This window comes from Nyctereutes procyonoides, unplaced genomic scaffold (genome assembly GCF_905146905.1).
Source record: "Nyctereutes procyonoides isolate TBG_1078 unplaced genomic scaffold, NYPRO_anot_genome, whole genome shotgun sequence".
In the NCBI taxonomy this organism is placed as follows: domain Eukaryota; kingdom Metazoa; phylum Chordata; class Mammalia; order Carnivora; family Canidae; genus Nyctereutes; species Nyctereutes procyonoides.
Window position 1 is genome coordinate 71,976,192 of NW_026575126.1, and position 14,689 is coordinate 71,990,880.

Here is a 14,689-nt window from a genome sequence, read left to right on the forward strand (position 1 = left end):
AGCAAATTTCCCTGCTTTGGAAGGAAGACCCCCCCATGGGATCCTAGCTTGCTGGGGAGGCTCGGGAAGTCAGCCACCACCGGGATAGGCAGCGGAGCTCTGCTCTGCCAGGGCTGAGGGGCCTCTTTTACTCCAGTGGCCTCTCTGATTCCTGATCGAGGGGAGGGCCTGTGCCCCCCTATGGCTCTCCTGGGTTCATCCTCCCCCAGCAGTCACAGGCCAAAGAGAAGAAATGAAATTACAAGGAGATTAAGTTAGAGACTTCCTTGGCTGTTCTTCCCCACCAGATTCCTTCTCTGCATGCCTACTTTATGGGAGAAAATTTTTCCTTTTGTGTTTCCTCCTCAAAAAACGAGCTGTTTCCTCCAGTTTGGGATACAAGCACTGTTAGATTTTTTTTTTTTTTTTAATTAACACCACCTTCAGCAGAAAGCTACAAGAGACTTCTAGAGGCTTGGGAGAGGGTCTGTGCTTCTGCACATCGGCTCTGGGCTCCCCTCTGCCGTAGCCAGACCTAGAACCTCACAGTCACAGAGCTGCTTCTCAAGAAGGGATGTGCCCAGCTGGGCTAGTGGGCCGTCCTCCCAGAGGGCCTGGGAGCCACGCTGGCCCTGTGTACTCTTTCTCTGTCTGCAGGTTGAGGAGGCAGCATGGGGAGGGTCAGGTGGTCTTCCCAGAATAGGGGACAGTGGGGGGTGGAGGAGATGTGGAGAGGGGTGTTGGGGACTGCCCCCTGACCCTACCCTTTACCTCTCCAGGAGCAGGGACCCCAGCTGCTGCAGCTGCCAAAGCCGCTGCCAAAGCTGCCCAGTTTGGTAAGCATCCCCCAGCCCCTCATCCTGCTCCCAGCCCCCATCCTGGAGAACTGTTCCCTCACATTCCTTGCTCTGGGGCCTCAGTGACCCTTGGAAGGCAAGCCCCCCAGAGCTGTCACATTCTGGGCTTTCTCACCACCTTCGGCGTATCCAACCACATTTAGAGGTGTAGGTAAAGTTCTGATCAGGACAGCAAAGTGAGAACGGCCCTTGGTGAGCCCTCCAGACCTGGCTCTTCAGCCTTCCCAAAGCCCTTGTTGCCTCCAAATCCAGCCCAGCCCAAGCTGGGCCTGTCCCCCCTCTGGACTACAGCTGGGCTCACCGGACTCCTCTGCTCCGAGAGCTACAGTACTACTTCTTGCACCCTGATGAAGCTGTCTGTCTCTTGCTACATCTGAAGTCCCCCCTGGCAGGCCCAGGCATTCACACCTTCCTGAACATGGCAAACCACAGCAGCCCCATTTAGATTCCAACTGTACACCAGGCTCTGGGCCAGTGGTGGGAGGAGCGGTCCCCTCTGCCTGGGCCTTAGGGACTCGCAGACATCAAGGTTCAAATCACAAAATTTACTGTCTAGGCCAGAGAACATCTTGACTTCAGGTCTGCTGACTCCCAAACTCGCATATGGCAAATGACCCCTTTTTGCCAAGCCACTATTTGCGAGGGGAATCCTTACACCAACTTTATGGAGTTGGTATTATTATTCCCATTTTACAGATGTGGAAAGTGAGATTCTAAGAGCTTGAGTAACATGCCCACATTTGCTGAGCTCAGCGGCCACTGAGCTGAGCTTTGAGCCCAGGTCTCCTTGTCTTGCCAAGCTCCCTTTACAGTACAGCTGCCTCTGTCACCCTCAGAAGCCCCAAAGGGGTCCTTGTCTTCCAAAAGTTAAGAGCTCCTGATCCTGGGGCACCTGGGTGGCTCATCAGTTGAGCATTTGCCTTCGGCTCAGGTCATGATCCCAGGGTTCTGGGATCGAGTTCCGCATTGGGTTCCCCGCAGGGAGCCTGCTTCTCCCTCTGCCTATGTCTCTGCCTCTCTGTCTGTGTCTCTCATGAATAAATAAATAAAATCTTAAAAATATTTTTAAAAAAGGGCCCCTGATCCTACACATGCTTCGTTGTAGGGATGAGGAAGCTGAGCCTCATCGAGGGAAAGTAACTTGTCCAACATCACACAGCAAATCTGTGTCCAGGCTGGGACATGATCCCAAGGCTCTTGACTCCCAGCCCTCTGCTCTTCCCATCAGCTTCTGTCCTTGGTCAAGACTGGGCTAACAATGAGCTCTTCTCGCTCTTGCAGGGTTAGGTCCCGGTGTCGGCGTGGGTCCCGGCGTGGGTCCAGGTGTCGGTCCTGGTGTTGGTCCCGGCGTCGGTCCCGGTGTTGGTCCTGGCATTGGTCCCGGCATTGGCATCGGCCCCGGTGGTGTTACAGGTGAGCTGCCCGTGTAAGTGGGCCTCAGGGGCCTCTGAGTCCTCCCTGGGTGCCGTCCCTGAACCCCCTCCCTCTCCCTGCAGGAGTGGGGACCCCAGCTGCTGCCAAAGCCGCTGCTAAAGCGGCCGCCAAAGCGCAGTACCGTGAGTGCCCTGCCACTCATTTCTCCTCGGCCCGTGAGCCCAGAGCTGGCCCAGAGGGACCCCGAGAAGCACCCCCACCACCATGCTATGCAGCCTCATTAGATCCCAGAGCGGCTGCCAGGGGGGTCGGCAGCACAGACTAGGCATGAAGGAGGGTGGTGTCCATGGTCCCTGTGCAGCCCTGAGTGCCAGCCTGGGAGGGTCTGGACTTGACGGTCGGTGGGAGACTTAGGAAGATCATTCTTGATGGCTGTATAGAGAGGGCAGGTGTAACGGGAGAAGGCCCCTGCGTGGGTTTGGGCCCCCCGCCCTTGGGCCTGACTCAGCTCCCTGGGCAGGGCACCCATGTGGGTGCGTGCTCCCTGCCCGCCGCTGCCCCACCACTGCCCACCTCCCCCAGGGGCTGCAGCTGGGCTTCCCGCTGGCGTCCCTGGATTTGGAGTTGGTGCTGGCGTCCCTGGCTTTGGAGTTGGTGCTGGCGTTCCTGGCTTTGGAGTTGGTGCTGGCGTTCCTGGCTTTGGGGCAGGTGCAGGTGAGGCGACCTCTAGGGCCTGGGCAGAAACTGCCCCCTAGCTCAGAGGAGGGAGACCTCTTATCCTGCCGGCACATCCCCAGCAGCCTTACTCAGGAGCTCGCAGTGAGCCCCCAGGCAGTCAGAGATGACTGGGGTAAGAGATGGGGGGCATGCCAGGCAAAGGGAGCCCCAGGCTGCTAGATTTCAGAGTACCTGCCTGCTCAGGAGAGGAGGAACAGAGTTCCAAACTGAGAAGTAGCCCACTCCCAGGAAAGGAGGGTGGAGGCCCCTGAGGTCAGCAGGCCTGAGTGGGCCAGTGCACTCCCCTTGTCAGTGCACGATGACAAAAGGGCCACTAGGACCCACAGGCCCCCAGGACCACACTGTGCACAAGGAGATGGGGGGGCAGTTGGAAGGAGGCACAGCTCAGCCTTCATGCAGCCCCAGACCCAATTGGCAGCAGCACGGTTAGATCCTGGAACTCTGTGCCCAGAGCAGAGGTGCAGTGAGTGCCAGCTGGAAAGCCATGGTTTCAGAGCTTTGAGAGGACCAATGAAGGCTGAGGAAGTCAGGGAGGGCTCCCTGGAGGAGGCGGAACTCCCGGGCACAGAGCTCAGCTGCTGACCAGCCCCCTTCTCCTTTTTCTCTCTTCCCCAGTACCTGGAACCCTGGCTGCAGCAAAAGCAGCCAAATATGGTGAGTGGGCCCCACACACCGCCCCCTCCGGTCCCAAGCCCTGATAACACCTGGTCACCCATCTCCCGTCCATGCACCGGGGCCCAGTGCCGAGAGCCTGCAGCACAGGGCTGGGAGGGTCAGGATGGAAAAAGGCAGTTTCTAGGGCACATTAATGATGGTTTAGCAGGCCTGGCTCCAGCCTGCTGAACGCCTATCGTGCCTCCAGCTCCAGGATGACTCAAAACGTCCCTCACATTTCCAGCCCCACTGGTGGCAGGCAGTTCCCTGATGAGGACTGTGGTCCCTAAGGCCCTTCTGGTCCTGACAGTTGCGTGGGACCCAAGGCCAGGGGCCAGGGGCCAGGGGCCAGGCCTGCCATCAGCAGGGCAGCTTCTTCCTCCTTGCCAGCAGTGCCGGGACACCTCGTCCAGGCCCCCAGCCTCCCGCCTGCCTTGCTGTCAGCATGACTGAGCCTGCCACGAGCCTGGAGGACGTGGCAGGCCTGTCTGTCCCTCCGCGTGGTGCCCTGGCAGCCCCACACTGTCTGTGGCCCCCACATTCCTGGCCTCCTAGGAGCCGGACCAGGGCCCCTGCCAGGGAACCGCCAACCAGCCCTGGCCCGTCCACTTAGGGCCAGTTTCCACCGCGGAAAATCCCGGCTTCCTCGGCCCCCCACCCCCCGCGGGCCTGGTGACCCACAGGCCCCTCTTCTGTGTCTGGCCGGCTGCCGGCCGCCTGAGTCTAACAGATGTTGCCCGGGAAACAAAGCAGTTGAGGGCGCTGGCTCCCGAGCCAGGTCTTGCTGTGGAAACTTGAGGACATCGCTTAACCTCTGCTGTGCTTCAATATTCTCATCTGCAAAATGGGGGTGATAGTGGTCCCTCCCTTCCCTGCTGTGATGAATTATAAGCAGGTTACAACATTCGAAGCACAGAGAAGGGTGACGTGTGAACTGTGGCCATACCCAGCTCTGCACCGAGTAGTGGTTCAGAACTCAGAGTTCGTGCACAGGAGTGTGTCCCTTCACCCTTCCAAACACTGATAGTGGAAGCAGGGTACGGATCATCACCCCTGTTAGGGAGATGGAGCTCTGGGACTCCAAGAGGCGACAGCTATAATGAGTGGAGAAATCAGAATTTGAACACAGGGCTGTCAGAACCTGACAGTACTCTTCTACCCCCAGCAGCTAGTAGCCACCACTGAAGGCACTGGTGGCTCTCAGTGCTAGCTGCCTAGGAAGGAGAAGAAATGGGCAGGCCAAGACTCAAGACTTGCCCCATTGGTCAGGACAGAGCCAGGTCTCAGACCCAGGTGCCTGGCCAAGTGCTCCTTCCGCTGGGTCACATGGCTTTGTCCACATGTCTGCATAGCTAGCATCCCTGAAAAAATTGGGGTACTGACTCTTACCTTCTCTCCACAGGAGCAGGAGGGATCGGGGCTCTTGGCGGAGCAGGTGTCCCAGGTGGTGTGGCAGGTGAGTCGGAAGCCCAGGACAGGTTGGGCAGGGAGGAAGACTGGCCAGTGGAGAGTCCCTCCCCCTGATTCCTTCTGTGTCCCCAGGAGCCGGACCTGCAGCCTCAGCTGCTGCTGCCAAAGCTGCTGCCAAAGCTGCCCAATATGGTGAGCACTGGCTGGCCCCTGGGGCTTGGTGGGGGGAGGCCTCTGACCATGCACGGGGCCCTGAGGAGCAGTCTCCCTGGAGCCCAGCCCACACCCTGGCACCACTACACCCTGCGAGGCCCTGGGAGCTCAGGCTCTACCAGGGTCCTGCGATGAGAACCCCACCATCTGCAGATAGACCCGCCATTCCCACCAGCAGGAGTTTAACACACAGCTTCTCCACAGGCCTCGGGGGAGCCGGAGCCCTGGGAGCCGGGGGGCTCGGAGCCGGGGGAGCCATCCCAGGGGTTGGGGGCTTCGGAGGTGAGGGTCTGCTCCGGAATCAGAGGGTAAAGGGGGCATGTGTGTATGAGAGAGAGAGAGACTGACTTTCCTTCCCACCCTGCCACACCAGCCCCAAGCTGGCCTGCAGCATTTGGAGGACCTTCTGCAAACGCAAGCTAGGGCCCCCTCCTCTCACTCTCCTCTGTCAGCCTCCCCGCCCACCTTAAGTGAGAATTCATCAGGATGAGGATGGTTGTGCCCATTGCCCAGAGAGGAAAAGGAAAGTTGGGAGGGAAAATTTTCCCCCCAAATTCTCAGCCACTGAGGGCGCAGGTTGGGGGGGCTCATGTTGACATGTCACTCTTTCGTGGGTCATCCCTGTGTCCCCCTACCTATACCGTCCTGAGTCTCATCCTGTGTGCTCCAGACTGGACAGGCAGGAAGAGCTTCCTAAAGACTTTTGGGAAGCTGGATGGATGAGGGAGGGTGGCTGGAGGATGGTGGCAGGTAATGAGCGGGTGGGCAGGCCAGGAGGGGACAGGCCTGTGGGGTGCTATGCCTGACTCTTGTGCCCTACATCTCCCCAGGTGTGTCCCCAGCTGCAGCTGCTAAAGCAGCCAAATATGGTGAGTCACTCCTTCCTGCCCTCCTGCTGCCCAGATGTCAGGCTGCTTCTGCCCCCACCACCCTGCCCCATCCCCGGCCCAGCTCAGACCTCCACCTGGCTCCCATTGCCCTTGAAGGCCTGCCCAGGGTACCCCTGGGCCTAGAACCCAGAGGGGCTGCTCAGGGCCCCTTCAGCTGTGCCTCGTCCTAACCCCTGCCCACCCTCTTCTCAGGTGCCACTGGCCTTGGTGGTGTCCTGGGAGCCACCAGGCCATTCCAAGTTGGAGGTAGGGGCCATGTCTCTGTGAGATGCCCAGCTCTGCCTGGGTCTAGACGAGGCCTCTCTGGCCAGCCAGGGGAATTCCTGGAGCTGCATCTAGCACACAGACATGAGAGACAGGGGGCAAGGGACAGTCCAAGAAAGGGAACATCCTGGGCAAAGTGGCAGGCCTCAGGGCCAGGGGGTACACCATGGGCAACAGACCAGGCCGACGGGCTTGGGGGTATGAGGCCCCCTGCAGGGATGCCAGGTGGAGACGAGGTTTGTAAGGAAAGCTACTCTTGCCAGCGAGGGGTGCACAGCAGGGAGGAGGTGAGATGGTCCCGGGCAGAGAGGCAGTAGGTGATGAGGCTGCGGCAGGGCTTGCCCCACGCCAACCCTGAACCTCTCCCACAGGAGTTGCAGCAAGACCCGGCTTCGGACTGTCTCCTATTTACCCAGGTACACCCAGGCTCCCTGTCCCTCGGCCCCCCCACCTAGCCCTCTAGCCCCATCCTGCCATCTCTGCTACTTAATCTGCTTGGAAGGGCAGAGCCAGGACCCAGGGCAGACCTATGACCTCCCTACACGAAGCTGGGCCTCCCTCATTCTCCTCTCCCTCCCTTGCAAGGCCAGGGAGCATCAGCTTGTCCAAAGCACCATGTTCCACATGAGGCAGACTGAGGTTCAGGCAGTGCCAGGGACTTGCCCAAGGTCACACGATGAGTGAGGCAGAGTCCAGGGCTCCCAACACCCAGGCCCAGAACTTGGCTGCCTGGGGAGGGGTTCGGCGGGCTCCCCAGAAGTGGACTCACTCATGGCCCCTCTCCCTGTCCTGCAGGTGGTGGAGCCGGGGGCCTGGGAATTGGTGGTGAGTTGGGGCCCTGAGCTACTTTCATGGAGTGGGGGTAGGGGGCTACTGTGGCAGTGGTGACTGTGGCCACGGCCCTGGGCTGGCCCTCCAATGCCAAGAAAATTCAGCCATGGGGTGTAGGGATGAGGGCAAGGACCCCTTTCCTGGAGCTCCCAGCTTGGCATGAAACGGGACACCAGGAGATGGAGATCTGGGCCAGCCCTGGTGTCTGGGGTAACTGGAGAGCCTGATGACCACATGTAAGGGGAAAATAAAATCCGTTCAAGCAAGTGGTCAGGGAGGTCAAAGCCCAGGGCATGTTAGGTTGGGGCGGTCTGCATGGCCAGGAGGCACCCTCCTAGCTGCTCAGACTTCCACAGGCAGGAGACCCTCTGTAGGGAGCACAGCAGGGGTCAGGCTGGGGGGAGACCCGAAGCCCAGGCAGGAGGGGCAGGAAGGTCTTCAGAATCTTCTGCGAGAGACCAGAGGCCTGGTTCATGGCAGGGGTTCTGGGCAAGGCGGCAAAGCCTGCCCCCATCCCCAACTCTCACCCTTCCCTCCACAGGTAAACCTCCCAAGCCCTATGGAGGGGCCCTGGGAGCCCTGGGATACCAAGGTGAGTAGAGATTCCACCCCTGGGAGAGGGTAGGGAGGAGGAGAGGCAGAGGACTGGGGTCCATCAGCCTGGGAGGGGGACAGCGGGTTTGGGCTAGACAAGGCAGAGAGGGAGTGGGGAGGTTGCAGGGAGCTGGACTCGTCACTCCCATCCCTGCATCTAGCACAGACCCAGACACTCAGAGCTAAGAATGGGCCTGGGACCCTCCAGGCTCGCCCCAGGCCAGGCCGGGCAGTTCCTCCCTCGCTGCTGCCCACCCGCACCCCCAGCCCCACCAGGAGGAGCCAAGGGAAAGAGAAGGGAGGAGCTCAGAGGAACAGAGGAGAGAGAGGATAAACAGGACAACAGACCCTAGAGTCAGGGAATCTGAGGGGTGGATGGGGGACCCAAGGTGCACCACCTGCTCAAAGATGCAGACGTCCCTCGGGAATGTGGGGGGCAGCTAATGGTCACCGCTTCCCAAGGCCCCTCCAACAGTGCCCAAAGGAGACCCGAAGAACACAGGCCCGTTCCTGTGTCTACTCAGCCTGTCCCCACCTGCTTCCCACCACACAGAGGAGGCAGCTGGGGCCAGGACAGGGAGAGGCAGAGGCAAGACCAGCCTGACCCTGTCCGGGGTTCCCAGATCTCAGTCAGGCACCACCTGATGCCCCGGGCCTGATAGATGCCGCTGCTTTCCAAACATCCAGGCCTGGATGAGTTTCACCAGAAAAGCCTGTCCTCCTGCCCCACTCGGCAGCTCGCTGCCACCAGGTGGCGGTATGGAGCCACGTTGAGCTCCAGCAGAGGCAGAAACTACTCCAGGCCCTCCTTCCAGACAGGGGTGCCTTGATGGCTTAAAAGGAGGCCAGTTCGTGTGTTCAGAGCTGCTTGCTGAAGGCTTCCCAAACACAGTGTGCTCAGAATATACAGACATTGTCCAGGTCAAGCCCCTTCCCCTCTCTGAGCGTTGATTAGACCACCATCCTGCAGGCCCAGCTCCCTCCCACCTGCCAAGTAGGAGTTAAGGCAAGTGGCTCAGAGTTTGGCAGGAGGCTGTGGCCAGGCCTCTCATGGCTTTGGAGCCTCTGTTCTCCATTGTGGTGATGGGGGTATGAGGCTATGTGGACAGGGGCTTGGGCAGTACCCCGGAGGGGTCCGACGGTCATGTGTGCCTCCTCCTGGCCAGGTGGGGCCTGCCTGGGGAAATCCTGTGGCCGGAAGAGAAAGTGAGCTTCCCAGGACCCCTGACTCACGACCTCATCAACGTTGGTGCTACTGCTTGGTGGAGAATGTAAACCCCTTGTGATCCCTACCCCTACGCGCCCCCCCAGTCCCCACCCCAGGAGGGACAGGCCAGGCTGGGTGGCCTTGGAAATCCACAAAGCAAGGAAACAAGAGTGGTGGCCAAGTGGGCCCCAGGAAACCCCCTACTTCAGAGGCCGGGGGTAGGTGGGCTTAGCCACCTGCCCCCACCCCCTTCCCACCCAGGAGCTCCCCCTCCACACACTCTCCATCTCCAGGGGAACTTGGTGCTACGTGCTGGTGCTCTCATCTTCCTGGGGGAGGGAGGAGGGAAGGGCAGCCCCTCGGGAACCCCCTCCCTGGGGCTCCTCTGAAGATGGTGCAGACACTCCCTGGGCAGTCCCATCTCCCCCTGCCCACCAGAACCCACCCCCCCCCAACCCTGGCTGCGGTCCAGTTGGTACCTAAGCACCAAAAGCCTCAAGCTGGATTCGGTCATACCATCTCTGAGCCCCCTTGCCCACCACCTCTTCCCCACTTCTGGGGACACCTTCGGATTGGAAGACCCCCATTGGGAACAGCCCTCTTGCTCTTGTGGAATTCATCCATCCATCTGTCCATCCGTCCATCCCTCCTTGTCCCCAGTTGACCACCCAGCACCACTAGCTGGCTGGGTGCCCCCTACCATCAACCTGGTTACCCTGTCCTGGCGGCCTGTACCCTGCCTCCAACCCCCCCACACACACCCCTACGATGGGGCCTGAGCACCCAGGGTGTGAGGAGCTATGCTAGCTGGGGTGGCAGGAATCTCCTCCCCAACCTGGGTCCCCCCCCATGCAGTACTGTATCCCCCATCCCTCCCTTGAACCACTGAACTTCAGAGCATCTCCCACCCCTGCCCTGCCCATCTCTTTGTGTCTCGCTGTGATAGATCAATAAATATTTTATTTTTTGTCCTGGATATTTGGGGATTATTTTGGATTGTGGATGTTCTCTTGGTTTTGTTTTCGTGATTAATTGAAAAGAAAAAAAATTTTTTTTTCTGATCTGGGGAGCTATATTCCCCAGTAGAAAACTCAGCTTCATCACTTTGGTGTAACTCTGGATGAAACACACACTTTTTTTTCTTTTGAACATGAACAGAGAATCAATGGCTTGAGAAAAGACTAATAAATGAAAACCTTTTGAAGGAAACTGTGTCGTGACCTCCTTTATACTCTCCCATCCTCCCCAGGGCAGAAACAGGAACTTGCACTCTTCAAGGTACATTTAGGGGCAGCTATTTACCAAAATCACCTGCCCTGCCGCTCCTGGTTCGGCTCGCTCCCGGGTATATCAACCTTCTTCAAGTTTCGTTCACTCCTCAACAATGAAAGCCCTTCTGCAGGGGAAGCTGGGGCCAACCAGCCCCCTACCCACAACCACCCATGGGGATCTCCCTGGAGGAGGGGGCTCACCCACCCAGCCACACCTTCCCCAGGCCTGGGGGTGGCCTCCAGATGCTGAGGGTAGAGCTGAAGCGGTGGAGGAAACAAAATGACCCTTCTGTCCAGACCAAACCCTTGGCCTTGTTGAACAGCCATTCAGAGAGGGGACAGACGGGCCCATCTAAGAAAAGCAGAAGGCAAGCTTCCCTCGGAAACATCCCCCACCCCCAAAGGAAGAACCATTCACCCACACAGCACAGCTTCACTTCTTGATAAAATATAACAAATGAGATTCTACGGGTGGCACTGGGAGCCCCAGAGACCTCCATCCCCAGGACGATTCCCCGCTCTGTGGGGCCAGAAATCCACGGGGCCTGGGCACACGCCCACCTGGAGCCCACAACGCCCCTTTAGACCTCGCCCTGGGTGCCAGATTCTGGAATCCCCTCCCCAAACCACCAATTCCACTTCCAGGGCCCCACATGGTCTCATGCCTGCACCCGTCCTCCTGAGAGCCGACCCCACGGCTGGGGGCATACCCCCCAGGACAGAAGGGTGGTGAGGGAGCTGTTTGCCAGGAGTGTGGGTATCTGTATGTTTGCCCACAAGAACCCTCACAGTGCCAGGAGCAGCTGAGATGGAAAGAGAATCAGGTGGGGTGACACTCTGGGAGGCTATCCCAGATAGATGGCAAAAAGCAATGTACCAGGAAGAACGGGGAGGGTCGGGACAGATGGAGCACCCAGAGGTAGGGGGTCAAGAGAAGAAAGGAGGGAGGGGCAGGTTCATGGAGACCCACAAGGGGACCCCGCTGTGACAGTCCATGAGGGGTGACACAGCTTGCCCAAGGGTAGTGACAAAGGAGACTCTCATTCATTCATTCAACCAAAGTATCCCTCACTGGACCCCTCTCCGCACTCCTGCCTCTGAAAGTTGCCAGTGCCAGCAATCAGCCCTGGGGCCTCCCTGTTCTGGTTGCTCATAGTTCTTGGCTTTAGATGCCACCCCTGCCTCGGCGACTCCCAAATGGACACCTTCAGCGTAGAACTCTCTCTGGAGCTCTGGACCAACACACTCAACTTTTTTTTCTTAAGATTTTATTTATTTGGGATCCCTGGGTAGCACAGCGGTTTGGCGCCTGCCTTTGGCCCAGGGCGCGATCCTGGAGACCCGGGATCGAATCCCATATTGGGCTCCCGGTGCATGGAGCCTGCTTCTCCCTCTGACTGTGTCTCTTCCTCTCTCTCTCTCTCTCTCTCTCTCTGTGACTATCATTAAAAAAAAAAAGATTTTATTTATTTATTCATGAGAGACATGGAAAGAGAGGCAGAGACACAGCCAGAGGGAGAAGCAGGCTCCCTGCAGGGAGCTCGATGTGGGACTCAATCCCAGGACCCTGGGATCACACCCTGAGCTGAAGGCAGATGCTCACCCACTGAGCCCAAACACATCCAACTTTACCACTTCCCCCTGGAAGTCTCAAGGACATCCCCATGTAGCATGGTCCTCCCTCCTTCCAAAACCCACTCCCTTCCCGCCTTGCCTGTCTCGGTGGGCAGCAGCTCTGGTGGCTCTCTGGGAGTCAGGCCAGTAGCTTCAGAGCCATGTGAGGATTCCCCAGCAAAGCCCACAGCACTACCTCCAGGAGACCCCAGAGTCCAGCCGCTTCTCACAACCTCCAGGGCTGGGTACCTTGGTCCGTGAGGAGCTCTTGCCCAATTACCCAACATAGCTTCTTCACTGAGCTCCCCAATTAGCTCCCCTTTAGCCTCCTCACCACACAGTAGCCAAAACAATCCTTTTAAAACCTAAGTCAAGGGGCAGCCTGGGTGGGTCAGTGGTTTAGCACCACCTTCAGCCCAGGGTGTGATCCTGGAGTCCGGGGATCGAGTCCCGTGTCAGGTTCCCTGCATGAAGCCTGCTTCTCCCTGTGTCTCTGCCTCTCCCTTTGTGTCTCTCATGAATAAATAAATAAAATCTTTAATTAAAAAAATAAAATAAAACCTAAGTCAAGCGGGACACCTGAGTGGCTCAGTGGTTGAGTGGTTGAGTGTCTGCCTTTGGTTCAGTTTGTGATCTCGGAGGACTGCCTGGGATCAAGTCCTGCATTGGGCTCCCTGCGAGGAGCCTGCTTCTGTCTCTGCCTACGTCTCTGCCTCAATCTGTCTCTCATAAATAAATGAATAAAATCTTTAAAAAAAATAAATAAAAATAAAACCTAAGTCAAGTCATGCACCTGCTCAAAACCCCACCACGGCTCCCATCTACCTCAGGGCCAAAGCCAGAGAGGCCCTTTTTAATTTTTTAAAAGATTTTATTTATTTATTCATGAGAGACACACAGAGAGAGGCAGAGACACAGGCAGAGGGAGAAGCAGGTTCCTTTCGAGGAGCCTGATGCGGGACTTGATCCCAGAACCCGGGATCACGACCTGAGCCAAAGGTAGACTTTTTTTTTTTAATATTTTATTTATTCATGAGAGACACAGAGAGAGAGGCAGAGACACAGGTGGAGGGAGAAGCAGGCTCCATTCAAGGAACCTGATGTGGGACTCGATCCCGGGTATCCAGGATCACACCCTGGGCTGCAGGCGGCGCTAAACCGCTGCGCCACCAGGGCCGCCCCAAAGGTAGACTTTCAATCACTGAGCCACCCGGGTGCCCCAGAGAGGCCTTTTGATGCCCTGGAAGCCCCTACCTGAGTCGTACCAGCTGTTCTGACCACATCTCCTGCTACCTGCCCTCTGCCAGGCCATGCACTGAATGCCTTTTCCTTGCAGGGAGCAGGTCACCCCACCACGGGCCTCAAGGTTTGCTGTCTTCCCTGCCCAGAGCATTCTTCCCTCTGCTATCAACGGGCTTGGCTCCCTTGCCTCCTTCAGTGACTCCAATGTCACCTTCTCAGTGTCCCTGTCTAAAATAACAAGCTGTCCCTCCTCCCTCACCTGTCCCTGCCTGCTCTTTCTCCAGAGCACCCGTCACCCTGTGACATAGGATATTGCACTTCTTTGCTCATTCTCTGACTCACCACACCAGGACATACATTCCCTGAGGATAAACACTGCTTGAAGAACACAATACATAAACTCCCTGCTTTCATTCGTTAGCCACTCTGGTAGGAAGATGGTAAGTGAATGTGTTAGGCTGATAATGGCCCCAAAGATATCCAGGTCCCAAGCCCTGGAAACTTGTAAATATTGCGGCATTATAGTCTGCTCAGGCTGCCATAGCCAAGTACCCCATTCTGGGGGGAGAGGGGAGCTTAAATTTTTTTTAATTATTTATTTATGATAGTCATACAGAGAGAGAGGCAGAGACAAGGCAGAGACACAGGCAGAGGGAGAAGCAGGCTCCATGCACCGGGAGCCCGACATGGGATTCGATCCCGGGTCTCCAGGATCGCGCCCTGGGCCAAAGGCAGGCGCCAAACCACTGCGCCACCCAGGGATCCCGAGAGGGGAGCTTAAACGACAGAATTTATTTTCTCACAGTTCTGGAGCCCAGAAGTCCAAGAGCAAGGTGTTGGCAGGGTTGGTTACTTCTGAGACCCCATTCCTTGGCTTCTTCTTTCCCCTCTGTCTTCACGCTGTCTTCACTCGGTGCCAATCTGTTCCTAATCTCTTCTTATAAGGACACCAGTCAGATTGGATCGGAGCCCACTCTAATGACCTCATTTTAACCTAATTGCCTCTTTAAAGGCTCTATCTCCAAACACAGTCACATTCTGAGGTATTGGAGACTGAAGACTTCCACATATGAATTTTGCAGAAATACAATTCAGCCCCTAACGCTTACCTTATATGGGAAAAGAGTCTTTGCAGATATGATTCAGTTAAGGATCAGAAGATGGGGAGATTATCCTGGTGGGCACTAAATGCCATCACAAGTATCCTTATAACAATCTGGACAAACTATGCCAACAAACTGGGACAACCCAGAAGAAATGGATAAATTCCTAGAAACACACAACTGAGCAAGACTGAATCATTCACGAAGAAAGAGAAAACCTGAGAAGATGAGTAACAAGGAGATTGAATCAATAATCAAAATTTTCCCAGCAGGGATGCCAGTGGGGTGGCTCAGTAGTGGAGCCTCTGCCTTAGGCCCAGGGCATGATCCTGGGGTCCTGGGATTGAGTCCCACATCGGGCATCCTACAGGGAGCCTGCCTCTTCCTCTGCCTGTGTCTCTGCCTCTCTGTATTTCTCTCATGAATAAATAAATAAAATCTTTAAGAA

General features: G+C 57.1%; 1 protein-coding gene across 5 annotated transcripts in view; it reads left to right on the plus strand.

Annotated features, from left to right (window-relative positions):
• ELN (elastin) overlaps positions 1-9,987 on the plus strand; it is a 31,514-nt gene extending 21,527 nt beyond the window's left edge. For all 5 annotated transcript variants that reach the window (XM_055340081.1, XM_055340084.1, XM_055340083.1 and 2 more), the window contains 13 exons: positions 759-815; positions 2,118-2,249; positions 2,333-2,392; positions 2,793-2,924; positions 3,564-3,602; positions 5,005-5,058; positions 5,145-5,204; positions 5,430-5,507; positions 6,056-6,094; positions 6,751-6,795; positions 7,175-7,204; positions 7,752-7,802; positions 8,971-9,987. In XM_055340081.1, the coding sequence (XP_055196056.1) occupies positions 759-815; positions 2,118-2,249; positions 2,333-2,392; positions 2,793-2,924; positions 3,564-3,602; positions 5,005-5,058; positions 5,145-5,204; positions 5,430-5,507; positions 6,056-6,094; positions 6,751-6,795; positions 7,175-7,204; positions 7,752-7,802; positions 8,971-9,014 (821 nt within the window). In that variant the 3' untranslated portion in view covers positions 9,015-9,987. The remainder of the gene's footprint in view (positions 1-758; positions 816-2,117; positions 2,250-2,332; positions 2,393-2,792; positions 2,925-3,563; positions 3,603-5,004; positions 5,059-5,144; positions 5,205-5,429; positions 5,508-6,055; positions 6,095-6,750; positions 6,796-7,174; positions 7,205-7,751; positions 7,803-8,970) is intronic.
• Positions 9,988-14,689: the final 4,702 nt, after the last annotated feature.